Source organism: Bubalus bubalis, chromosome 10, assembly GCF_019923935.1.
Source record: "Bubalus bubalis isolate 160015118507 breed Murrah chromosome 10, NDDB_SH_1, whole genome shotgun sequence".
NCBI classification, from domain to species: Eukaryota; Metazoa; Chordata; class Mammalia; order Artiodactyla; family Bovidae; genus Bubalus; species Bubalus bubalis.
The window spans coordinates 70328770-70356569 of NC_059166.1; the positions used below are offsets into that span (position 1 = coordinate 70328770).

General features: G+C 37.2%; 2 protein-coding genes across 2 annotated transcripts in view; one reads left to right on the top strand and one right to left on the bottom strand.

Annotated features, from left to right (window-relative positions):
• Positions 1-14402, top strand: part of KPNA5 (karyopherin subunit alpha 5) — a 51045-nt gene extending 36643 nt beyond the window's left edge. The window contains exons 10-14 of the mRNA XM_006050609.4: positions 2111-2189; positions 4164-4289; positions 5102-5229; positions 8240-8418; positions 10948-14402. Of these exons, the coding sequence (XP_006050671.1) occupies positions 2111-2189; positions 4164-4289; positions 5102-5229; positions 8240-8418; positions 10948-11135 (700 nt within the window). The 3' untranslated portion in view covers positions 11136-14402. The remainder of the gene's footprint in view (positions 1-2110; positions 2190-4163; positions 4290-5101; positions 5230-8239; positions 8419-10947) is intronic.
• Positions 14403-16348: 1946 nt separating this feature from the next.
• Positions 16349-27321, bottom strand: FAM162B (family with sequence similarity 162 member B). Its single transcript, XM_006050610.4, has 4 exons — positions 27036-27321; positions 26788-26899; positions 24347-24455; positions 16349-16535 (listed from the first exon to the last, which is right to left on the bottom strand). The coding sequence occupies exons 1-4, from the start codon at positions 27205-27207 to the stop codon at positions 16437-16439; spliced, it is 492 nt and encodes a 163-aa protein (XP_006050672.1). The 5' UTR covers positions 27208-27321; the 3' UTR covers positions 16349-16436.
• Between the last annotated feature and the right edge of the window lie 479 nt (positions 27322-27800).

The following is a 27800-nucleotide window of genomic DNA, read 5'->3' on the forward strand; positions in this document are numbered from 1 at the left end:
TCTATTTGGAACTAGTCAGTTTGTTAATGAATTTGACTAGTTTAATCTCTTCATGAATGGGCGGGACTTAATTCAGCAAGTATTTATTGAATGCCTGTTACCTGCTAGAGTGTTGTGCAATATGTTAATAATGTATGGAACACAGTTCTGCTCTCACAGAACCAAGAATCTAGTTAATTGTTCATTACAATAATCAATTTGTGTACGGGTCCATGCAGTGAAAAACATTTAGTATTTCACTTGTATTAAAGATCGTGTTTTTCTTTGCTGGGCTATTGTTGCTACTTTCATTAAAAAGAACAGATTTTCTATAAAAGAAATTAAAAACTTGTAAGAAAACTTGTTTTAAAAAGATTATTTTAGCTTCCTCATCCTCTTCTTTTTAAAAAGTGTGTTATTTTTCTGCCTTTTTTCTTTTGTCAAAAAGTCATCAGGTAGGCTCAAACAAGGAAGATGGTACAAAAGAGAGGTTCAGTAAGAGGTTGTGGCTCTAGCTTGAAGACAGCATCTGAGGAAGAGGGGAACACAGTGCAACAGAGGGATCAGATCAGGGCCCACACTGATGATGACACCCACTAGAGCAGAGCAGATAAGCAGGCTGGAGCAGGAATTGGAACCAATACAGGATAGCAGTCTAGCTGAATCAGAAGACCGGTCATACATAGGGAGGTTGTGATAATGGAAGCCAGCTTCTTATTCTTAGAAAATGGAGATATATGTCTGGAAAGGAGAAAAGCCGAAATAATCTTATGGTGCTAGATCAGAAGTAAAGGTATCAATGTGAGCTCATGGCTTTCATCATAAAGAGATAGAAATAAATATATATGTAAATGTACATGTATGTGTGTATGTGTCCTCTTAGAGGGCCTGAGAGCAGTGACAAACCTATACTAACAAGATGAGCACACTGAATGCACAAATCTTGGTTTTTAAACACTACTCTCATCAAGTAGAGTCATGGGTTCTTGAAGAAATGACTAATACCAGGGCTGGGCCTAAAAAAAAAAAATAGCAAGATGAACCCAGAAAATATTGAGAGCTCAAAGAAGCTGCTGCTGCTAAGTCGCTTCAGTCGTGTCCGACTCTGTGCAACCCCAGAGACGACAGCCCACCAGGCTCCCCTGTCCCTGGGATTCTCCAGGCAAGAACACTGGAGTGGGTTGCCATTTCCTTCTCCAATGCATGAAAGTGAAAAGTGAAGGTGAAGTCGCTCAGTCGTGTCCAACTCTTCACGACCCCATGGACTGCAGCCTACCAGGCTCCTCCATCCATGGGGTTTTCCACGCAAGAGTACTGGAATGGGTTGCCATTGCCTTCTCTGGCTCAAAGAAGAGAGAAATATCAAAAGGACACAGAAGGCCACTTGAAGGGACTCCTACAGTTTAAACCTGGAATGATTTGAACATTGAAATAAATTGTAGTAACATATTACAACTTTTTTGAATAAAATAGCAATCCATAAGTCCACACTTAAATAAGTAGATAGATCAATAGATTAAAAAAAAGGTACATAGTGTAAGTGATAGTATTAGAAAGTCATCATTGGCTACAATATTGATGATTATTATTAATTCAGACAATAAATATCAGAATATGCTAAAGCTAGTGGTGAAAGTGGATTAAGGAATGGTATTTTACATAGTCTAAAAGTATTATTTTCTCACAAAACACTAATTATAAAGGGAAAAACAGTAGTGAAGAAATCTGGTGGATACCATCTTATTTAAGTGACAGAGGCCAGTGCCACTATAATGGACAAAATAGATACCATATGCCATACAGTACCATGTAATGAAAAGACTATAGCATTTCTGATATCTCAGCCAAAAGCATATAACTTCATCTTAATCACTGAACAAAACCAAATAATTAGCTTTTGATTGTCACAGGGAAAACGAAGGAATTCTTTTGACTTGAAAGAGACTGGAAAGACATGGGTACAACCCATGATTCTGGGTTAGATTTCTTTGTTAGAGGAATATTACTGGGAAAATTAGTGAAACTTGGAAGGGATCTCTGGGTAGAGTATGGAGGAATTTTTTGTACTATTTTTGCAAATTTTTTGTTAATTTTAATATAGAATGTAAGTTCATATTTTTATTACTTTTAGGCACAATGATTATAAAGTTGTATCACCTGCGTTAAGAGCAGTTGGTAATATTGTGACTGGTGATGATATTCAAACACAGGTGAGTTCAGACTTTAATATGATAAATTGGTAACTTAAGGAACTTTTAAGAAGTTTATCATTTTCATATGACTCGATTACATGTTAATCAAGATGTTAGTATTACCATAATTGTGCAGGCATCTGTTATATGTCAGTAAGCATATTCTCAGTAATAAGTAATCCATCTCAAATACCTCTATATGAAGGCACTATCCTAGACCTATATCAATGTAAAGAAGTATAGGATAGGAATTTGGCTCTTGAGGGGTTTACATTTCAATTGAGGAGACAATATATAATGAAATAAAGCAAATTACCTAAGGTAGTATGTTTCCTGAGAACTGATTTGTCCTTAAATACTATAAAATTTTTTTTTAAAAATCGGTGTGCTGAGAAATCTTTGTAGATTCCATAAAGGAGTTGGAATTAAAGCTGGAGAATTTCAGTAGACTAGAAGAAATGTATGTAGTATGAGGTAGAGGCACACATGTGTGAGTTATGGTTAAGAGGTGTTAAACTTGGCTGGAAAAGAAACTGCTTAGGAGATGGTGATTGATTATAAACCGGTTAAAAGTTGGGTTGGAAATGCAAGGGTCTTTGTAATAGATTGAAAACCTAGATTATGAGAGTTGAAGGAAGGATAGCAAGGAAACATTTTCCCAGATTGGTAACTAACTGTGTGTGTCTGTGTCTGCATGTGTGTGTGTGTCTGTGTGTGTCTACGTGTGTGTTTGCCTGTCTTGGATGATGGTGAGACTTAAAAAAAAAGATGTGATGTCAAACTGATTTCAGATCTGGAATATTTGTATCTTTCTTAAAGATACAAACTTTAACTCAGAAACATTAAATTATCCATTGCTATCATGAACTGTATATTCTAGTCTACATTCTTTCAGTTTTAGTCTTTTGAAGTCATATTTAGATATTTAGTTATTAAACAGTAGATCTTTAGTAATTGATAGTTATTAATTTAAAATAGGTCTTTAAAATAAAATGCACTTCCACACATACACCATTTTCAGCAGAATTTTGGTGCACTGCTTCATATATTCTTCACCAAGTAAACGTAATGTAAATCATTGTGGTTACTGTGAAAATGGAGCATAATTAATCTTGCCGTGAAATAAAGAATGTGAAGAGACAGAGCAAACTGTGCTGTGCTTAGTCATTCAGTCATGTCCCACTCTTTGTGACCCCATGGACTTGAAGCCCACCAGGCTCCTCTGTCCATGGAATTCTCCAGGCAAGAATACTGGAGTGGGTTGCCATGCCCTCCTCCAGGGGATCTTCCCAACCCAGGGATCGAACCCAGGTCTCCTGCATTACAGGCGGATTCTTTGCTGTCTGAGCCACTAGGGAAGCGCCTAAGAATACTTCAGTGGGTGGTCTTTCCCTTCTCCAAGGGATTTTCTGACCCAGGAATTGAACCAGGGTCTCCTGCATTGCAGGCAGATTCTTTACCAGCTGAGCTACCAGGGAAGCAAACTGTACTTCCTTACAAAAGGAAAATAGGACAGTATAAATTTTAATGAAACAAATAGACTTAATATACACATTTCTTAACAGTTTCTTAATAGACACTATTTCTTAACAGTTATGGAATTGGATACATTGAAACTGTTTGAGGTATAGATATAGATATATTTCCCCCATTAATTTATTTGGCAAAACTTAAGTGGTTGGATCCTGACCAATCACTAAATCTCTGTTCAAATAGTTGTGTCAGTTGAACTCTGAATGTATTTGTAAACTTGAAGGGCACACCTCTGTATTCTGCATATTTTCAAATGAGTGGATTGAGAACAGGGCACTTCACTACACCAAGTTTTGGCAAATTGGGAGCATAGACAGCAAGTGCGTAACTAAGTTTTACTTTGAGAGAAATTTCTTTTTTCTTAATACAGTTTTCCATAATTATTGTGTTTCTAAATAGTATATTTTTGTATAGTTCTTTTCCAATAAAACTGTTTTCATTTTGTTATTGTTGTTTTAGGTAATTTTAAATTGCTCTGCTTTACCCTGTCTTTTACACTTATTGAGTAGCTCAAAGGAGTCAATCAGAAAAGAAGCCTGCTGGACTGTTTCAAACATCACTGCTGGAAACAGAGCTCAGATTCAGGTAAATCGCTTTCATATCTGAAAAAACAGGAGATCTCAGGAGTTATTTTGGACAAAGGTCAGCATTTTATCAGTGATTTTTTTTTTTTTTTAGTGAGTTTCTAAAAATGTTTTCTTAAAAGATCCTTGAAAAGTTTTTTATAGAACTGAATTTTCCTCCTCTAAAATAATAACATTTACTTGTTGTAGGTATTCTAGTACAGTGCCTGACACATAACAGTTAGTCATTAAGAAGAGCTTGAATTTCATTAGGTTTCAATATCAGCAATGATCAGGCTTCCCTGGTGGGTCAGATGGTAAAGAATCTGCCTGCAAGAGACCCCAGGTTTGATCCCTGGGTTGGAAAGAGTGGCTACCCACTCCAGTATTCTTGGAACGGCTACCCACTCCAGTGTTCTTGCCTGGAAAATCCCATGGATAGAGGAGCCTGACGGGCTACTGTCCATGGGGTTACAAAGAATCAGACACGACTGAGCAAGTAACACACTAGGCAATAATCTTCCTCTCAACACTTTTAAATAATGATTTATTAGTGTCCCATCAAGCTCCTTGAGTCATTTAATACTAATTTCATCTTGATCAATGACCAGCCTGTGCTTTATCATCTTTAAAATTTATATTCTGCTAATATATTTTCCAGTCTTTAAAGGAAAGTATGTGAAAGTTTGTTGAAAATTTAGAAATAAAGTATTTCTAAAGGTGTTTCCAAAAAGTCTGACATTTTAAAGCCAACGAGTTTCAAGATTCCTCTACTTCATAATATTTGTAAGACACTATTTGCATTGATTATGCTATATCTTTTTTTCTCCTCAGGCTGTTATAGATGCAAATATTTTTCCTGTTTTAATTGAGATTCTTCAGAAAGCAGAGTTTCGCACCAGGAAAGAAGCAGCTTGGGCTATAACTAATGCAACATCAGGAGGCACTCCAGAACAGATCAGGTGAAAAAAAATTTTTAATTGTTTTTTAAATATAAATAGGACAAAATTTGGAATAATACATACTTTTTATTTGTTGATAAAACTAAAACATTATTTCTAAGTTAGTTTTATAAGCATTTCTAATGTGAAATGATAGCATTTGTTACATCTTTTATTCATTCACAGTGGTTTATTTTTGTCAAAGTATAATTGATATTCTCCTAGGCAAACTATGAAAAATCAGAGATTAAAAATCTGAAAAAGAAGTGTATGTTAATTTGAAAACTATACTATTATGGGCATTAAGTATTTTTTTTACCATTAAAATCTCATGCGTGTAGCTTTATAAAATGGCTAATAAATTCAAATATCCACTTATTTAAAATAAAATTGAAATAGACATTCCTAGTTGGTTGTTAGCCTTGCTGCTGCTGCTGCTAAGTCACTTCAGTCGTGTCCGACTCTGTGCGACCCCAGAGATGGCAGCCCACCAGGCTCCCCTGTCCCTGGGATTCTCCAGGCAAGAACACTGGAGTGGGTTGCCATCTCCTTCTCCAATGCATGAAAGTGAAAAGTGAAAGTGAAGTCGCTCAGTCGTGTCCGACTCCTAGTGACCCCATGGACTGCAGCCTACCAGGCTCCTCCGTCCATGGGATTTTCCAGGCAAGAGTACTGGAGTTGGGTGCCATTGCCTTCTCTGAGTTGTTAGCCTTACCTATGTATATTATCTCACTTTTATTCTTTCATAAGTAAAATTTATTTTTTTTTTCAGGATACTTTTTGGTTCTAGGCTTTTTATTGTTTTTGTTTCTTTTCCTAACAACGTAAATAATAGGTATATGGACTTTGAAGTTAGCCTGCTTTCAAATCCTATTCAGTAAAAGATGCATGACCTTCCAAAGTCATTTAGTCTCTCTAATCCATGATTGTCTTCATTTTTTTAAATGGATAGTATGTTATGGTAGTTTAATTTGTACACTTCCAGTCTTACAGTGCTTTAGCATGGTGCCTAAACATTAAGCTCTCTACTAAGATTAGCTATTATCATTATTATTTATAATCATCATAATTTTTATTATCGGTATTGTCTTTTCTGCTGTCACATTTTTTTTTTCCTGCATTGGTGGTTTGTGGGATCTTAGTTCCTGGACAGGGATCAAATCCATATCCCCTTCAGTGGAAACACAGAATTCTAACCACTTGACTGCCAGAGAATTCCCTGCTTTCACTCTTTTTTCCTCCATAGCAAAGTTCTACTTTGCCATTCTATCTACAGAATCTTCTTTTTCTGAGGATCACTTCATGAAACTCGAGACTTCTTTGGTTTCTTGAAGTGCTAATTTAGGAGATATTGTCTAATACATATTTGATTTAATTCTTAATTTATACAAAAGAAGTTAGGCTGCTATGCCAATTTATAAATAACTAGGAGGATTTTGAAATCTACTTTTTGGGAGATCATTGTCTATTATTGCCTTCTTTTCTCAGATATGTTGATACCATCTGTCTCTGCCTTTTATTTTCCATTCCTCCTCTTTGATTTAATCAGTATTACTTCCATTTCATTTGTGTCATGAATACAAACAGTAATAAAATCTTTCATTTGTTCTAACTTGTATATTTTTTTGATGCTGATGTTATTTTTGTCTGTTTTGGGGCCCAAAGTTTGTAAACAGTTTATAAACAGTTGTATTTTATTTTTCAATTTATTTTCATCTTTGTGTCTGTTCCTTAAAATGTATTAGTATGAATCAGGTGTCCAAATTGAGATAATTATTTTTCTAGCCATTTCCACCATTTCACTAACTCTACATATAGGGGAAGAAGACTTGATCTCAGATAAAGGTTCAGCATTCATATCACTAATGTTTATTGACTGCTAGTTGTTATGCTAAGTCATTTCAGTTATTGAGCATCAGCAGTACATCAGATGCTTTCACGTATTTTATTTCCATTAACTTTACAACTATGAGATAGTTATTCATTCAGCAATTACATTTGATCAGTCACAGGTTAGTATATGGCAAGTGAGTATTCCAGTGAAGATATGCACATTTAAAAGAGGTGGGGATGAAAACTAACTTCTATTGAATGTTTGCAGTATTCTCACAGCAACATTCTAATTTAGTACTATATTATTTCCACTTTTGATGTGGAAACTGAGGCACAGAGAAGTTACACAAAATCACACAACTAAATAAAGAGTGGGATTAGGACTTGAAACCATGCAGTTTGGCTTCAGAGCATGTTTAATATGGACTTTAGAGCATGCTTAATATGGACTTTTTGCCAGGTGAAGAAATTAGCTATTTTAAAGATCTAATAACAACTAGAAAAGGAAAAAGCATTAGGAAATGAGTAGAATAATTTTTGTGATCGTTGTTTATTAAGATTATTCACAACATGGCCTGTTTTGCTTCTAAAAGCCTTCTGTGCTTCTGAAACACAGCTTATATTTTAGAACATTAACTACGATTGTTTCTGTGGAAAATTTCTTTCAGTTTGATTTAGGTGTCTCTTTTCGGTCTTCATTTCTGCCTACCCCAATATGGCTTCATGTGTTACATGGGCTAGAAAGAAAGGGAAGTCGCTCAGTCGTGTCTGACTCTTTGCGACCCCATGGACTGTAGCCTACCAGGCTCCTCCCTCCATGGGATTCTGCAGGCAAGAATACTGGAGTGGATTGCCATTTTAACCAACCTTTAAAACAAAAACAAACCTTGAGCCAACTATTTTCTGCACTCATATGCTATGCAAAAACAACTATAATTACCAATTTGCTTATATGTATTTTTTGTAATATTTGTAATACCATTAATTGCTAATTATGTTAAATTATGAAAATAAGAGAGTAAGAATTTTCAGGTTCCTATATAACTAAAAATTTAAGTATTTTTAATGTTTGAGATTGTTTAGGAATACTTAAGTGTTTATGTAACATTTCATTGAAGAATGTTTTCATGTCATTGCTATAAATATTTAAATCTTTTAAAATGTTTCTCCCCCACATTTTTTTTTAATTACTCTAAAGGTATTTGGTAGCCTTAGGCTGCATTAAACCACTTTGTGATCTATTGACTGTTATGGACTCTAAAATAGTTCAAGTGGCTTTAAATGGACTTGAAAATATTTTACGGCTTGGAGAACAAGAATCTAAGCAGAATGGAATAGGCATTAATCCATACTGTGCCCTCATTGAAGAAGCATATGGTGAGCATTCAGTAAAATTTATAGTTGGTATCAATTTTTTAATTGAGATCCAAGTGACACATTGGTTTCATGTATATAACATAATGATTCAATATTTGTGTATACTGCAAAATGAATGTAATAATTATAGTTCATGTCACCATAGTTAAAATTTTTTTCTTGTAATGAGAACTCTTCAGATTTACTCTTAGCAGCTTTCATATATATATTACAGTATTATTAAATGTAGTCCCCATCACTGTACATTACTTCCCCAAAGCTTATATAGAGTAGAAGTTTGTGCCTTTTGACAGCCCCTTTCACCCGTTTAATTCACCCCCTCACCTCCTGTCTCTGGCAACAGCCAGTCTATACCCTGTATCAATGCGCTCACTCCGAGCTCTTTGTTTTTGTTTGTTTAGATTCTGCATATAAGTGAGATTATAAGGTATTTGTATCTGTGACTTGTTTCACTGAGTGTAATGCCCCCAAGGTCCATCCAGGTTGTTGCAGATGGCAAGGTTTTCTTCTTTTTCAAAGAAACTGAATAATATTCCTCTGTATGTGTATGTGTTGTGTGTGTATGTACCACATTTTCTTTGTTGATTCATTCTTTGATAGATAAGGTTGCATCCATGTCTGGGCTGTTGTAAATAATGCTGAAGTGAACATGGGGTTTCATAATATCTTGGAGTTCTTTTTTTTTTTCATTTTCTTGAGATAAATATCAAGAAGTGAAATTGCTGGATTATATTTAAAAAAATAAATGTAAAAAGTTAAAACTAGAACTACCATATAATCCATATTGTTATCCATAGGGATTGCACCAGTTTGCATTCCCACCAACAGTGCACAAGGGTTTCCTCTTCCCATATCCTTACCAACACTTCCTGTCTCATCTTTTTGATGGTGGTCATTCTAACAGGTGTAAGGTGATATCTTATTGTGGTTTTGATTTCCATTTCCCTAATGATTAATAATGTTGAGCATCTTGTCATATACCTGTTGGGCATCTGTGTATCTCCCTTGAAAAAGTGTTCATTCAGATCTTCTGCCCATTTTTTAATCAGATAGTTTGGTTTTTGGGTGTTGAGTTATATGAGTTCTTTATATATTTTGGATATTAACCCCCTACTAGGCATATGATTCGCAAATACGTTCTCTCATTTCCTAGGTTATCTTTTCATATTGCTGATGTTTTCCTTTGCTGTGCAGAAGTTTTTAGTTTAATGTGGTCCCACTTGTTTATTTTTGCTGTTTTGTCCTTTGTGTTTGGCATCAGATCCAGAATTCAAACAACTGTCATCAAGACCATGGAATTTATTTCCAGATGAGGCATGAATCTAAGTCAGTTCTTTCTCCTCTCAGTATATTTCCATTAAATATTCACTTTCTGTCTTAAGTCCTATTATATCCATTCACGCTTTTATTTGCTATTCAACCAAGCCTGGGAGACCACTTTGCCTTTATTTCAAATTACATAATGTCACTGGTTAAGACATCATATAAACAAAAGATATTAATTGCTGATTTAAGAATATTTCCTACTACAATTATTATTTTGGCCCCAAGTTATACTAGAGTTTGAGCTATTCTATGAGTATATATAGATATGATTACTTGATATATTTATATCCTGCAACAAATTGAAGAGGTTTATCTGTAATTAAGTGAAAAATACTTTTAGCATCATCCAGACTTACATGTGGATTATTTTCTTGTAAGCAGTAAAATAAAGCACTGTAGATTCTCCTTACACTATGCAAATGGGTTTTTTCAGTTTCACTTATAAACTCTTTTGGATTTACAAATAGTATTCATTTATTCCTTATTGATACACTTTGGCTTATTCTGTGAGAGAACTTATTGTTAGTTTGCTCATTAATTTTAGGGTTTTTTTTTGTTTTGTTCTGTTGCTTTCCCTTTTTGTGCTTTTTATTTAGCATGATTACTCTGGAAACAACTTGTGGAGTTTACATGATCTAAAACTGTCATTTTAAAATTCAGAAACTGAAGTACAGAGGAATCAAACTTACTTGGGAAAAATCATACAACTAGAAGGGTGGATTCTGTGATCTTCCTACTGCCCAGCCTATGCTTACTCTTCATACCCTATTGCCCAATATTTTTATTCCTGAACTATAAAGCATAAGTATTAACTGTCATTATATGCAAAAATCAGATAAAAGCTACAGAATCACTTAAATGTGTAATCTAAAAAATACTACAAACTAATGACTATAACAAAAGAGAAGCAGACTCATATAAACTAGTGGTTAACCAGTGCAGCCAGTGGGGGTGGAGTGCAAATTATTGGGTAAGACAGGCTCAAGGATGTGTTGTACAACACAGGGAATATAGCCAATGTTTTGTAATAACTGTAAATGGAATACAACCTTTAAAAATTATGTTTTAATTTTTAAAATTAGATTAAAAATAACAGTTCCATTGACAGTGGACTGGTGATACTATTGATTCATTATTTTAATTTAAATATATGTTGAAATCTGAGTAATAACTTTGATTTTATATATATGCTTTATATAATAGGTCTAGATAAAATTGAATTTCTGCAAAGCCATGAAAATCAGGAAATTTACCAAAAGGCTTTTGATCTGATTGAACATTACTTTGGTGTAGAAGATGACGACCCCAGTATAGTACCTCAAGTGGATGAAAATCAGCAACAGTTTGTATTTCAGCAGCAGGAAGCACCAATGGAAGGGTTCCAACTTTAACTTGGTAGGAGGTAAATTAATGGCTAAGAAGGGTAGCTTTACATACCTCCCCTTTCTTGCATTGTCAGTAGGAATATTTGATGTGTTTTTGTGTAGAAAAAAAAGAAAGAAGATGCACTTTTAGAAAGCAAAACAAGTTTCCATTCATATGCAACCTTTTATTATAGTTTTGTTGTTATGTTGGTCTGCCTGTATATATGTCTTTCATTGTTTTATCTTTTTTTGTATCTATTTGAGAACAGTTAAATACACTATTTAATAATTTAAGCCTGAGAAGGAGAATTTTGGTAAAGTATTACAGTAATGGTTCTGAATTTTTCTAGCACTCGTGGAAACTGCACATCAACAGCACAGCTGTTGATAATTGCATTTTGGCAGTGTCTGACATTCCCACTCTCTACTAAATCTACCTCTCAAAGCAAAAGCAAAACAAAAAAGCTTCAGAAGCGTGAAATAGAGAAAAGGCTAAATTAGAATGTAAAGACAGATGTTACCAGAAATTATAAATCACTGTGCTGTAGGTTATACTTTGCAAAAAAAAAAAAAAAAAAGCTTAACAAAACCTGTAAGAGTTACTTATAAAACATAGAAAAAATATTGTACTGATAATCAATTAAAATGTAGCAATTTTGAAGAGAGAAGCTGTTCTTCATATTGAACATATTAAAATAATTACACAACATTTAAATATTTGTGTTTTTAACATATAAATGCTATATTTTATATTTTGACCAAATATACTAACATTTTTGAAATAGTTTTTTTTTTTATTTTTTCACTGCTCATTTTAGAGAGCATCATGATAGAGATGCCATTATGAATCTAAAGTAGTGCTGCATAGCAAAAATAATACTGTATTCCTTTCTCTGATTTTTCAGAGCAGTAATTGAAAAGTTTCACTTTCTGTATAATAATGAACTTAGGTATTTGAATGGCAAAATTGTCCTGAAGAAATCACCTTGTTATGTATTAAATTTTATTAAATGTACTTGTTTGGACACAAAAGGATGATATTAATGAAAATTACTAAGGATTCTTTAATTGGTTGAAACCTATATTAGGATTTTTTTTTTCCCTTGGTAATACTCAGAGGGTCATACTGCTGCTTGTCAATGTACCATTGTATTAGATTACATTTGTATCAGATTGGTTAATATAATGTAAGTGTTTATGTATTAACAGCAAAAACCTCTTCATATTGTGAAACTTTTAAAAAAGTTTCAATAGAAAATTATATATATATTTATTTATAGATCCATATATATGCATGTGTCTTATGTGTTTTTTTTTCACAGTACTATATTCGGTAGTTTTCTAAGCAGATATGGTACTGTTGAGCTCAGTCTTTTCATTTATAGTTATATACAGGCTATTTACATTTCCAGTTATATATCTAAAATACTTATTTAAAAATTAGTTTATTGCTGTTTTAAGATAGAAACTAAAAGCATTTTTGATATGACTCATAGTCTATTCTATAAAGAAAGATTTCATTTATGGTATCATTTATAATGTTTCTGCTGGAAATCAGAGGCATATTAACAAGAAGAAAATGTATACAGAGGTACTTTTAAATAGTATGACACTTTGTAAAATTATATATCATGAAACTAAGCTTTTGGCAAGACACTTAAAACCTACAGGCTATAGACTACAGGTTTAAATGGTGTCCGTAATGCTGACTGCATCTGCCAAACCTCTTTTATATTGTTAAGTAGAGTATTGTATCTGTGCCCTTTTTATTGTAGTAGAAGTTATGAAGTTCAGTATCTGTATATTCAAAAGAACAGGGTAGTTATATTAAAGATTACCAAATTGATGGTGAATTTATCAGATCAACACTTTTTTGTGATGCTGATAGTCTAAGTATCAGGTGACAGGGTATTCCACTCTTTCTAATCAATTGAACTTGATAATGCAGCATAATTCATAAACTAACCAGCTGTGCCTGCTTTTATTTTGAGGACCCTGTAGTCAGTTTAGGAGATTTAGATTAATAAATCTCTAAGCCACGTCTTTCAAACAAAATAGTTCTTACAGAAGGAAAAATAATGGAAATAATAGAATGGCCTTTAATTTTAAATTTTTGCCAGTAAAGCAAGCATTATACCTCTAAGTATAGAATTTGACCATGTTTTAGGCATTTATATACAAAAATTATATTTAATTCATTGGATCTGTTACTAGGATAATTGATTTGATTAGATTTGAATGCAAGGGGCAATATGTAATTAATTGTTGGGACCAGCTATTGGTGTGGTAATAACTTTATTGAACCAATACTAGCAAATACTTTGTTTCTAAAATTTTTCTTAATATGACTACTCTTTTCAAATGTACTATTTTAAATGCTCCAAAATGTATTTTCCTTAATCTTCATTGGCCCTTGTGGGAAATTTTTTCTTTTTTCAACTTGCTTTCCTAAGATTTATTATATTTAAATCCGAGAGAAACTGTGCCAAAAAAAAGAAAAGAAAACATGTTCTAAAGGGCAATGCATGCAACATTAATGCAGAAATTTAAAAAAAAATACTTGAAAGAGTCCTTTACGTTTAATTAAATTTGGTGTTTTAGTTTTGTCTGAATTTGAATTTTTACTAGCTAACCTATGCAATTATGCTTACTTGTTTTATATTTGTAAGTACTTGACTCAATGACCTGGGTGTTTTTACTATCAGTTTTATTTTGAAAACTGTTTCCAGAATTTAATTTTTAGTGTCATTTTGTTCACTTATTGGTAGCACTAGAACAGGAAAGCAAAAAATAAAAACAAAAAAAATGTAATAAAATCTGCTGGCACAGAAACAGCATATCATTTGGTAACTGTAAAACCTATTTGCAGATAAAGATCGATTTGTTGATAAAGGACTTTTGTTGGACAAAACATTACCTTTGCCTTCATATTTTTTCTTCTCTTAAGAAGGAGCATTATGGAAAAAGTAATTACAATACAAAGTCTTAGTGGATTTTTGTTGCTGTTCTAAATTCAGCAGTCTACTTGCTGCTTTGTGAAACTGTGAAATCAAAGTAATTGTTAACCTTTACTCATTTTAGTTCATAGCATTATTGTTTTATAGAATGTAACATATTAGGAGCCCATATGATAGAGCTCTAGAAGGATAATGTGTCTTTAAGTTCTGATTGGGAAGTGGGATGGGGAAGATGTTCTTGACTAACTAAAAAAAAATCAACATTTGAGTAATATGCAATATTATGAAATGTTACAGCACTATATTAAAAACAATAAAATCCTATTTTACAACTGCATTTATATAAGTGTGTCTGTTTCATTTGTTCTCACTTAGGATTGTGTATTCCTAACAGCAAAAATAGATGCCCTCAATGATTAAAATTCCATCCCCTTTCTAAAACCAGTAAGATTTCGTTGGTAGGACTATCTGATAAAGTAGTATGTTGCTTTTATTTTAGAACTTATGTATTCAACTGTAATGGAGGATGTATCTAATTTATGTTTGTATCTCATGCCTTGGCAATTAATGGGACATTCACATGTTCAGCTGAGATTATTTTTCCTTTTCTATTATTTTAATGCAATACAGTGCATTTATTTAAGGCTTAGAGTTTTGGAAATAGAAGGGAATATCTGATTTAACTTTCTTAGTGTGCTCTGAAACACAAAATCACACAGTAGCCAAGCTTAGCCTCCCCCCCAGTTTAGTGTTTTTATTTTCTTATTCTACTACCTTTTTTTTTTTTTTTGCTTCATCTGGCCTCATTTCCTTCAGTATTTGAAACTTTGTTAATCACAGAGTAGTAAAAGTAGTTATGTCAGTTATTTTTAGGGTTTCTTGCTCCCAGTAAAGCAGTCTGCAATTTTAAGAGATATGTACATCATATCATTATTAGTCACTTTAACATTTCAATTTTCCATTCTTATGAAATAAAATTTTCAAATAGTTGCACTTGCAAGCATTGCTGTACAGCACCACCAGAACTAAAATGTTGGTTGGGAGCAACCCCACCAAGTAAAGAGCTTAAAATGCTCACTAGCTTTTGCATAAACATTTAAATTTGGAAGCAGTAGGCAGTTTGGGGAATTTAATGTGTAATGCTCAAAAGTACCTGTTATTTAAAAATTGGGAGTTCTAAACTTTGGACAGCTTTACTTTTGAGGGATCCCTCTTGTTCCCTTTCAGTCATGGTTGTTTTTTTTAAACTGCTGTCTAAAAAAGTGTGGCAAAATTTTAGGGGTTTAACATGACTCATTATTTTCTGAGCATTCCACCTTCTAAATTGTTTTATTATAAAATACACAAAGAGAATAATGTGTAAGAAGACAGTTGAATAATAAAACACCTGTGTATTCACCATCCAATTTAATTATTATCAGTCCCTTGTAACTATTACTCTGGATTTTATTAATAATCCTTGTGCTTTGCTTCATTGTTTCATCTCATGTGTATATATATCCCTAAGAAATATAGCCTTACTTATCTGTTCTAAATGTGTAAACTGGAAGTTTACATATATTTTCTATATCTGGGAATTTGGGGTTTTGGCTCAATGTTAACATTTTTTTGAGATTCATATTCATGCATATATGTGTGGTTTGCTCATTCTCTTTGCTGTTTACTATTCTGTTTTGTGACTACATCGTGATGTCTGGTAGGGGAAGTTTGTTTTACTTTTGTTCCCGAGGCATGTGGGATCTTAGTTTCCCAACCAGGGATGAAAACTGTGCCCCATGCGGTGGAAGCGCAGAGTCTCAACCACTGGCCCGCCAAGGAAGTCCCCAGAATGCTCATTTTAGCAACATCTCTAATGGCCAAAAACTGGACCAAATAACCAGATAAACTGGCATATTCATACAATGGAATACTGTAACAATGAAAATGAATGACTTCCTGCTACTCACAGTCTGTGGATGAATCTCACAGTACAATACTGAGTATAAGAATTTATACAAGTGTATATTATATAATCCTATGTATATAAAGTTAAAACAGGCAAAACTAGTCTACGGTGATAAAACAACATCTTTTTTTATCTGTGTGGTAATGACCGACTGAGGGCAGAAATGAGGCAGAAAGGAGATGTTTTACATCTTGATCTGAACAGTTATACAGTTGTGTTCACTAAAATTCTATCAAACCGTGTACACTTTTGTGCACTTTCTAAATGTATGTTCTACTTCAGCAAAAATTTACTAAAAGTAGAAATAAAAAAAGACTTCGCCATTAAGCCTTGACAAGTACTTTGTCAAATATTCTCTTTTACCTATCATTTATTGTTGCTGGTAATAGTGATGATATTCCGATGAACACTTTGTCAGTTAGAATATCATTTAGCCTTGGCCTGTGCAGCCAGTGCCGCTTCTTCACGCCATTTTGCCTTCTTTGCCAGGTTCCAACTTGTTAAAGATTCATGTCGTTCTGCAGCCTGCAGAAGCAAAAGGCAAAGCATTTTGACGCTCTGGAAAAATTTGTGTTTTAGAGATACACAGCAGACTCCATGAAAGAAGAAAAATAACAAAGCGTCAATCACATGTAGCATTTAGGATAAACGATCCTTTGATACAGAAAAAATCGGCCTAAGTTATTAGACTTCTAGACAACAGTACCGCTATATCAGAAATCTGCCCCCACCTCCTCTTGGCACACAAAAGATACAGTTGTTGGACAAAAAATAAATCACTTTCAAATAGTTAAAATCAAGAAAGGGAAATCCTCAGGTACCTTTTATGAAAAGAATGCAAAAGGCATAAGTTAATGGGGAATGAGAAGGACAAAAGCCAAGATAGATGGAAGTGGCTTTATTAGGGGGAAATAATGGCTTTAACAGCTGTGGGCTAGAAGTTGAATCGCTATACCAATAGGCAAGTTCAGGATTTAGATCATGGGCATGGAGCTGAGGTATTTTGTGGAATGACTAAAGCTCTTACCAGCCTGAGAACTGGCAAGGACACTAGGCATTTACCTGGGGGAGAAAAAATTACTTGTAAAAAGAGAAGATAATTAGCATTGTGATCAGGAGGAAAGAACTCTAGCTAGAAAATGGAACAGAGGAAATAATGTAAATGCGGCACAGAGATATAAGTACAAAAAAATAGAGAAGTTAAGAGACTTGGAGAATAGAATTAGAAATTCCAACATATATTCCCAACAGGTGAGTTATTAGAATGAGGAGAGAGGTCATATTTGAAGTAATAACAGCTTACACTTTTTCAGAAGTGAGCAAAGCTATAGGTCCCTCAGACTGAAGAACATACAAAGTCATTTGCAGGAAAAAAATAAAAATCTAATAGATACTGATGGAAGCCTAATACGCATTTCACACTTAACATATCCAAAATAGAGGACTTGATATATTTTGTCTGTCAGGGCTACCAGTTCTTTCCCTAGCCATAAACATAGGGAATGGCAACACCATCCATCTTAGATTCTCAAGTAGAAATCCAGGCTTTTTTTATGTCGTTCTTCCATTTTGTTTCCTCCTCCCACACTGAACTTAACCATAAAGGTCTATCCTTTTTACCTTTCCAAACACATCTCAAATTGCTACCCATTTCTCCATCTCTATCTGACAGCATCTTAGATAAGGTAACATATTAATTATTCAAAGTGACAGATGAATTGGAGAGAAGGAAGATGGATACAGTTCAGTTCAGTTGTTCAGTCGTGTCTGACTCTGCGACCCCATGAACCACAGCACGCCAGGTCTCCCTGTCCATCACCAACTCCCAGAGCCTACCCAAACTCATGTCCATTGGGTTGGTGATCCCATCCTCTCCTCCTGCCATCAATCTTTCCCAGCATCAGGGTCTTTTCAAATGAGTCAGCTCTTTGCATCAGGTGGCCAAAGTATTGGAGTTTCAGCTTCAACATCAGACCTTCCAATGAACACCCAGGACTGATCTCCTTTAGGATGGACTGGTTGGATCTCCTTGCAGTCCAAAGGACTCTCAAGAGTCTTCTCCAACACCACAGTTCAAAAGAATCAATTCTTTGGCGCTCAGCTTTCTTTATAGTCCAACTCTCACATCCATACGTGACTACTGGAAAAACCATACCCTAGGAATCCCTTAGAAGAAATGGAGTAGCCATCATGGTCAACAAAAGAGTCCCAAATGCAGTACTTGGATGCAATCTCAAAAACAACAGAATGATCTTTGTTCATTTCCAAGGCAAACCATTAAATATCACAGTAATCCAAGTCTATGCCCTGACCAGTAACGCTGAAGAAGCTGAAGTTGAACAGTTCTATGAAGACCTACAAGACCTTCTAGAACTAACACCCAAAAAAAGATGTCCTTTTCATTATAGGGCACTGGAAAGCAAAAGTAGGAAGTCAAGAAACACATGGAGTAACAGGCAAGTTTGGCCATGGAGTACAGAATGAAGAAGGGGAAAGGCTAATAGGGTTTTGCCAAGAGAACGCACTGGTCATAGCAAACACCCTCTTCCAACAACACAAGAGAAGACTCTACACATGGAACTCACCAGATGGTCAACATTGAAATCAGATTGATTATATTCTTTGCAGCCAAAGATGGAGAAGCTCTATACAGTCAGCAAAAACAAGACCGGGAGCTGACTGTGGCTCAGATCATGAACTCCTTATTGCCAAATTCAGACTGAAATTGAAGAAAGTGGAGAAAACCACTAGACCATTCAGGTATGACATAAATCAAATCCCTTATGACTATACAGTGGAAGTGAGAAATAGATTTAAGGGGCCAGATCTGATAGACAGTGCCTGATGACCTATGGATGGAGGTTCATGACATTGTACAGGAGACAGGAATCAAGACCATCCCCAGGAAAAAGATATGCAAAAAAGCAAAATGGCTTTCTGAGGAGGGCTTACAAATAGCTGTGAAAAGAAGGGAAGCGAAAAGCAAAGGCGAAAAGGAAAGATATTCCCATTTGAATGCAGAGTTCCAAAGCATAGCAAGGAGAGATAAGAAAGCCTTCCTCAGTGATCAGTGCAAAGAAATAGAGGAAAACAATAGAATGGAAAAGACTAGAGATCTCTTCAAGAAAATTAGAGATACCAAGGGAACATTTCATGCAAAGATGGGCTCAATAAAGGACAGAAATGGTATGGATCTAACAGAAGCAGAAGATATGAAGAAGAGGTGGCAGGAATACACAGAAGAACTGTACAAAAAGATCTTCACGACCCAGATAATCACAATGGTGTGATCACACCTAGAGCCAGACATCCTGGAATGTGAAGTAAAGTGGGCCTTAGGAAGCATCACTACGAACAAAGCTAGTGGAGGTGATGGAATTCCAGTTGAGCTATTTCAAATCCTGAAAGATGATGCTGTGAAAGTGCTCCACTCAATATGTCAGCAAATTTGGAAAACTCAGCAGTGGCAACAGGACTGGAAAAGGTCAGTTTTCATTCCAATCCCAAAGAAAGGCAACGCCAAAGATGCTCAAACTACCATACAATTGCACTCATCTCACACGCTAGTAAAGTAATGCTCCAAATTCTCCAAGCCAAGCTTCAGTAATACATGAACTGTGAACTTCCAGATGTTCAAGCTGGTTTTTGAAAAAGCAGAGGAAGAGATCAAATTGCCAACATCCGCTGGACCATCAAAAAAGCAAGAGAGTTCCAGAAAAACATCTATTTCTGCTTTATTGACTATAATGAAGCCTTTGACTGTGTGGATCACAATAAACTGTGGGAAATTCTGAAAGAGATGGGAATACCAGACCACCTCTTGAGAAGCCTATATGCAGGTCAGGAAGCAACAGTTAGAAAGGACATGGAACAACAGACTGGCTCCAAATGGGAAAAGGAGTACATCAAGGCTGTATATTGTCACCCTGCTTATTTAACTTATATGCAGAGTACATCATGAGAAATGCTGGGCTGGAAGAAGCACAAGCTGTAATCAAGATTGCCAGGAGAAATATCAATAACCTCAGATATGCAGATGACACCACCCTTATGGCAGAAAGTGAAGAGGAACTCAAAAGCCTCTTGATGGAAGTGAAAGAGGAGAGTGAAAAAGTTGGCTTGAAGCTCAACATTCAGAAAATGAAGATCATGGCATCTGGTCCCATCACTTCACAGCAAATAGATGGGGAATCAGTGGAAACAGTGGCTATTTTTCTGGGTTCCAAAATCACTGCAGATGGTGACTGCAGCCATGAAATTAAAAGACACTTACTCCTTGGAAGGAAAGTTATGGCCAACCTAGACAGCATATTAAAAAGCAGAGACATTACTTTGTCAACAAAGGTCCGTCTAGTGAAGGCTATGGTTTTTCCAGTGGTCATGTGAGAGTTGGACTGTTAAGAAAGCTGAGCACCGAAGAATTGATGCTTTTGAACTGTGGTGTTGGAGAAGACTTCAGAGTCCTTTGGACTGCAAGGAGATCCAACCAGTTCATCCTAAAGGAGATCAGTCCTGGGTGTTCATTGGAAGGACTGATGCTAAAGCTGAAACTCCAATACTTTGGCCACCTGATGTGAAGCGCTGACTCATTTGAAAAGATCCTGATGCTGGGAAAGATTGAGGTCAGGAGGAGAAGGGGAAGACAGAGGATGATATGGTTGGATGGCATCACCAACTCATGGCCTTGGGTGGCTCTGGGAGTTGGTGATGGACAGGGAAGCCTGGCATGCTGCGGTTCATGGTGTCACAAAGAGTGGGACACAACTGAGCAACTGAACTGAACTGAACTGACTAGACGGACCTTTGTTGACAAAGTAATGTCTCTGCCTTTTAATATGCTGTCTAGGTTGGTCATAACTTTTCTTCCAAGAAGCAAGCATCTTTCAATTTCATGGCTGCAATCACCATCCGCAGCAATTTTGGAGCCCAGAAAAAGTCAGCCACTGTTTCCACTGATTCCCCATCTATTTGCCATGAAGTGATGGGACCAGATGCCATGATCTTAGTTTTCTGAATGTTGAGCTTTAAGCCAAATTTTTCACTCTCTTCTTTCACTTTCATCAAGAGGCTCTTTAGTTCTTCACTTTCTGCCATAAGGGTGGTGTCATCTGCATATCTGAGGTTATTGATATTTCTCCTGGCAATCTTGATTCCAGTTTGTTCTTCCTCCAGCCCAGTGTTTCTCATGATGTACTCTGCATATAAGTTAGATAAGCATGGTGACAATATACAGCCTTGATGTACTCCTTTTCCCATTTGGAGCCAGTCTGTTGTTCCATGTCCTTTCTAACTGTTGCTTCCTGACCTACATATAGGTTTCTCAAGAGGTGGTCTGGTATTCCCATCTCTTTCAGAATTTCCCACAGTTTATTGTGATCCACACAGTCAAAGGCTTCATTATAGTCAATAAAGCAGAAATATATGTTTTTCTGGAACTCTCTTGCTTTTTCGATGATCCAGCAGATTTGGTAATTTGATCTCTTCCTCTGCCTTTTCAAAAACCAGCTTGAACATCTAGAAGTTCATGGTTCATATATTTGTCAAGCCTGGCTTGGAGAATTTGGAGCATTACTTTACTAGCGTGTGAGATGAGTACAATTGTGCGGTAGTTTGAGCATTCTTTGGCATTGCCTTTCTTTGGGATTGGAATGAAAACTGACCTTTTCCAGTCCTGTGGCCACTGCTGAGTTTTCCAAATTTGCTGACATATTGAGTGGAGCACTTTCACAGCATCATCTTTCAGGATTTGAAATAGCTCAACTGGAATCCCATTACCTCCACTAGCTTTGTTCGTAGTGATGCTTCTTAAGGCCCACCTGACTTCATATGTCTGTGGCATGCTGCTGCTAAGTCGCTTCAGTCGTGTCCGACCCTGTTCGACCCCATAGACGGCAGCCCACCAGGCTCCCCCGTCCCTGGGATTCTCCAGGCAAGAACACTGGAGTGGGTTGCCATTTCCTTCTCCAATGCATGAAAGTGAAAAGTGAAAGTGAAGGCGCTCAGTCGTGTCCGACTCTTAGCGACCCCATGGACTGTAGCCTACCAGGCTCCTCTGTCCATGGGATTTTCCAGGCAAGAGTACTGGAGTGAGTTGCCACTGCCTTCTCCGTCTATGGCATAGAATCACGAAATAGAAGTGCAAAATTTGGAAGTGATGACCACAGAGGCTAGTTTGCCTGTGTCCTGTATATGAGCCCTTTTCCTTGCCATCTCTAATATGTAGTTTCTGAAGGGAAATTATGAGGTAATAACTTTCTAATTTTGCTTCTTGCTTTTCCCCAATTCTTGCATCTGCTAATCAGTTTTTACCATGAAATGCAGCCCCACAAATATTGATATCTCTGTGAATCTTTCCTCTAGTCTGAATTTCTCCATCCCTAACAACTTTCCCCTGTGTTGAACTCTCCTCTGGACACACTCCAGTTTATCAGTGTACTTCTTCATGGTGGTACCTACAACTGAGCCCATTTGAGTGTGATTATAACTTCCTTGTTTTAGAACTATGTTTTAGTAACACAGCCAGGGGTGGAACTGGATTTTGGTAGCCTCATCACACAGAATAGTTTGCCTGGAACCAACTAAGCATCTTTGACTCTCTGTGATGCTATGGACTGTAGCCTGCCAGGCTCCTCTGTCCCTGGGATTCTCCAGGAAAGAATACTGGAGTGGGTTACCATGCCCTCCTGTAGGGGATCTTCCCGACCCAAGGAATGAACCTGTGTGTCCTGTCTCCTACATGTCTCTTAGGTCTCCTGAACTCTCATGCAAGTTCTTTACCACTAGTGCCATCTAGGAAGCTCTAATGTTATCTATATGTCTATTCTTTTATTTTGGCCATGCCACGTGGCATATGGGGATCTTAGTTCTCAGACCAGGGATTGAAGCCTTGCCCCTGCAGTGGAAGCATGGTCTTAACCACTGGACCACCAGGGAAGTCCCTATACATATCTATTTCTTTCTGTTGGCTTGGCAAAGAACTTAGGCTTTGAAATTATTCTTATCAAATGGAAATTTTAGTAAATGTTTATTGGAATGAACACTTAAACATAGAAATAAAGAAATTCAGTCATCTCTAGTTTTTAACCTACCTTAGTAACCTGCCTATCCAGTTGGTGATTCTCTAGCTCCTAAATGACAGATTGGATTCTGATATTGCCTGGACCCTTCGTGTTTCAAACTGTCTTCCCTTTATACTTCAGCCACATTAGTTCTGTTTTTTTTTTTTTTTTTTTACATATACCAGACACTTTACTCTCTATAGGTTTTCCTCACTTCTCTTGGCCTTACCCTAAATGACTTATTCTCATTCTTCTCAGAGTGAGCTTCCCTGACCACTGCATCTGAAACACTCTCACTTAGGTACTATTTTATTATCTTCCCAGCTACTCATAAGTAAGTCACTATACACCAGCAATCCTCTTGGCTCTGCTTAAAAATATATCCCAGTTGGACCGCTCCACATCATCTCTCCTGATACCACCCTTGTCTGAGATAATCTGTTGCCTAGTTTATTGCAATATCTTTTACATAGTCTCAAGGCTATGGTTTTTCCAGTAGTCATGTATGGATGTGAGAGTTGGACTATAAAGAAATCTGAGCGCCAAAGAATTGATGCTTTTGAACTGTGGTGTTGGAGAAGACTCTTGAGAGTCCCTTGGACTGCAAGGTGATCCAACCAGTCCATCCTAAAGGAGATCAGTCCTGAATATTCATTGGAAGGACTGATGCTGAAGCTGAAACTCCAGTACTTTAGCCACCTGATGCAAAGGACTGACTCATTGGAAAGGACCCTGATGTTGGGAAAGATTGAAGGCGGGAGGAGAATGGAACGACAGAGGGTGAGATGATTGGATGGCATCACCAACTTGATGGACATGAGTGTGAGTAAGCTCCAGGAGTTGGTGATGGACAGGGAAGCCTGGTGTGCTGGGGTTCATGGGGTCGCAAAGAGTCGGACATGACTGGGCAACTGAACTGAACTGATGCCATAGCTAAACAGTTCATGATTTAAGGAAGGGTGTAGTTTGGATAACTTTCATACAAAAAAGTTCTTCTTTTGCCGATTTTTACCAGGTTATAAACTGTAATTTCTCATTTTTCTTTGTCTTATAAATGGAAACAAGCTTCTGTCCCTTCTGTCCAGATAGTTAATTTGTTGACTCAAATTTCCATGAACAGTGTTGTTTCCAGTACAATTGATATATGTGGATGGCTCAAGATGTCTGAGATGAGACTGTTCTTACATTGGAAAACCAGCAATAATCCCCCAAATGAGAACAAAGCTATAATCTTTCTTAAAATTCACAAGTCTATTTTTACTTTAAAGAGGTACTCACCCTTTTGGCTGATGCTATCACTGCAAAGCAGGCGATGATTGTGAGTCCAATCATTATGTAACAAGCTTTCACCCGAGCTTTGTTTCTTGCAGCATCTATCATTTCTGGCCTAAACCAAGATGTGTATTCTATTAATTACATTAAAGTAATATGATTTCCTGACTGGCATAATAGACAATGATTTTTTATGTAAATATTCAAAAAATTTCCCTGAATGCAGCTGGCAGATGTGAAAGCCTTACAAATTCTAGTACATTATCTTACTAATTTCAAATTAACAGGTATTTATTATTTATATTGCTGCAGTAATATGAAGTGGCAGCTTATAAATAGATATAAGTAAAGAATGATTTTTGAGAAAGTATTCAGCAGTATTTTTTCTTATCTATGTCATTTGAATAGAATGCAGTAACATAAAAAAATAATTCTAGGAAGTAATTCCTCTTAAAAATTAAAAAATATATCTTTAACTTTCCACTAGTTGAAAGAACACAGAAAACCAACATCTAGCCTGTTTTCCTCAGGTTTTAGGCAGATTAATGTAAGTTTTAAGATATTAGTTGCAAACAGGTGAATATTAACACATTATTAGATTACACTTGTTGTTGATTTTTGTTCCAGATGGAACCTGAAAGATCTGATCTTTTTTACCCATCCATCTGGCTTTGAACTGCTATACCAAATTAGTTTAACACTGAAAAGAAAGGAAAAAGTACAGTCATTATTAAATATCATTAGTGTATGGTACAAAAATTATAGGTCAGTTGTTAATTATATGTCCATTAAAAGCATAAGAGTGAAAGCTGTTTACATTGTAAATCTAACACTTAGCTTAGGAGGCATATCTCTCCTAAATAGCAATGATTTGAAAATTATAGAAAATAATAAAAAATATTCAAATACTTTCATGTCTCCAACCCCAAACTATAATACTTTTCCTAGGCACCTTGCTCAAAGTTAATTTAACAGAATTTCTCCTTTTTACGATATTTCTTTGTGATCCTGGGGAAGAATTATTTCTGTAAAATGGGTCTCTTCACATATACAGCTATATTGCTATAATATTGGGTCTAGAATCTCTAGACATGCGTTAATTTATAATAATGCACGTTCTTTACATTTTTGATTACTCTATCATATAGCCCTAGAATTTAAAATCCAAAAACACTGAGGGTGGTCTTTTTAAGCTTTTCTGGGGCTAATTTCTGCTCTGGGCTAAATTATAGATCTCAAGGAAAACAAAATTTGTTTCGTAATATTAAAAAAAAACTCCATGGTGAATAAGTGCTGAAAACAGAGTTCAAATTCCATGTCCATTCCTCATTAAATCATTTAATCCAAGAAAGGAATAAAAATGTTTGAGAATTCATTACTGAACATTTTCCCATCATATTTTTTCCCATTTGAAATGCTTTTGATGACTAATAAATTGACAATCAATAAAAAGTGTGCACAATATGCACAGAACAAGGTGTAGACCCAGTTTCCATCATCCATTCTAACAGGCATCGATCACATCATATAAAATAATATTTGAACATCTGAAATCCTTGTTTGATTTTATAGTTCTAGTCTCACTTTTTTTTTGAGATCAGTTTAAAAAGTGTTAGATTGGTTTTGTCTTTAGTTTCCTTCCTTCCCCTTTTAACCACTTCCTTGTAAAGTGCTGGGAAGATTTCTGGGCTTTGCATAAACTGAAGCTGTAAAAAAATGTTTTTTACGGGTGACCTTTATTTTTGTTTTCGTAAAAGATTACATTTTCCCTGGGTTGAAGTTGTCAATTTAGGTTTTATCAAGCGAACGTCTGTCTTGGGTATGGGATGAGGAGGCCAGAGACACAGATGCGCCCTGGCTCCTAGTCCTAGAAAACCCGCGCTCAGAGGGCTACAAAACCGCGTACACCAGGCATCTCCTGCCCCAGAAGAGGAGGTCACATGGATGTGGCTTCTTCCCAGAGACTCTTCGGCCACCCCATGAGTCATGATCCTTCCTTGGGTGGATCAGGGAGCCGCAACTCCTCCCCTCCCCAGCCCAGGGCAGGGCCCCTCCGCCTCTCAGCCAGCAGGGCGTATGCGAGGACCCTAGTTTTGGTTTGGTTGGCTTAAGGGTTCCACTGCCTCCCGGCCTCTGAGCTCGCCCGGGGCGGTTATCTGAGCGACCGTGGAAGTACCCATTGAACTTGGGGATTTTCACCCGACTTCAACAATCTCCCCATAAGCTTAGCTTGTCTCTCACAGTCCAGTGAAGGAGCTTGGCATTTAACCGCACTAGGGGCGCGTGAGTAATTCCCTTAGAGTGGTAAGTAGTACTGTGAAGACCCGTGTGACTCTGCACACCTCTCCCGACCTCTGTGCGTCCAGGTCGGGAAGTCGGTGGACCCCGAGCCTTCCAGGCCTGGGGCGGACCCTCCAGGGCTCCCTCAACCCACGGGCCACACTTACGGAATCCGAGGCGGGATATCCTCCATTGCTTTGAAACGCCCGGTCCACAGCAGGATTCTCTTGTCAAATTGCGACGGCTTGTGCTCGGCGGGGACTCTATGGACCTTCTCGGCTGCGAAAGCGACAGGGACATACATAGTGAGGGAGAGACCGACGGCCCAGTGATCGGGGCGCACTCACGCCTCCATCCCCCAGCCTCAGCACTCCACGGACCCGTCCCTCCCGGGTCGTTCCCAGCCCCTGCTCACCAGAACCTGGGGGCTCCGAGCTGCCGGGGCTCCCGCCACTGGAGTACTGGGGGTGACCCCGGGGCCAGAGAGACGCGACCGGCCGCCGCTCGACTTCTGGGGGCGCTCCCGGGGCGCAGCAGGGGATGCGCCCTAGGCGGAGGCGCAGGAGGCTCCCGACCGTGGCCAGCATGCTGCTGAGCCCTGGTCCAGCGCCCTCAGCCCAGCCAGGGCCGGAGCTCCCGGGACCCCTGCCGCCCCGCCCCGCGCCGCTCCCAGGGGAGCCCCGGATGCGCAGCTGGAGTCTGACGTGCGCACCCTGGGCTCCGGGTCCCCGCCCCCAGCCGGCGACCCCCGACCCGGGAGTCTCGACCCTGGGGCAGAGTCTGTCCCCTGGCGCGCCGCGGACGACTTTCCTCCCGAAACAGCTCCATGCCTTTTAAAGGCGATTCTTGGTATTGAATAGAAACGTGTTTCCATCGTGTGTGTGTGTGTGTGTGTATATATATATATATATATGTTTGTTTGTTTGTTTGATTTTAATTTCACTGTTTGGTGCTTAAGAGAATAAATTTAACCGCTCTCTCTTCCAGGGAAAGCCAACAATCAGACCTTCAAGAGCAGGTCGTTTCAGTTGTTTACCGAGTGAGAGTAAGGGCTTTCAACAAACTTCTGACTTTCCCATTAGGCGATTTTTTGAAGTTAGCTCTTCACCTCACCCTCCACTCCCATACTTTCGTCTTCTCCAGACAAAACAACCTCAGTTCCCACAGTTTTTGTCCACCT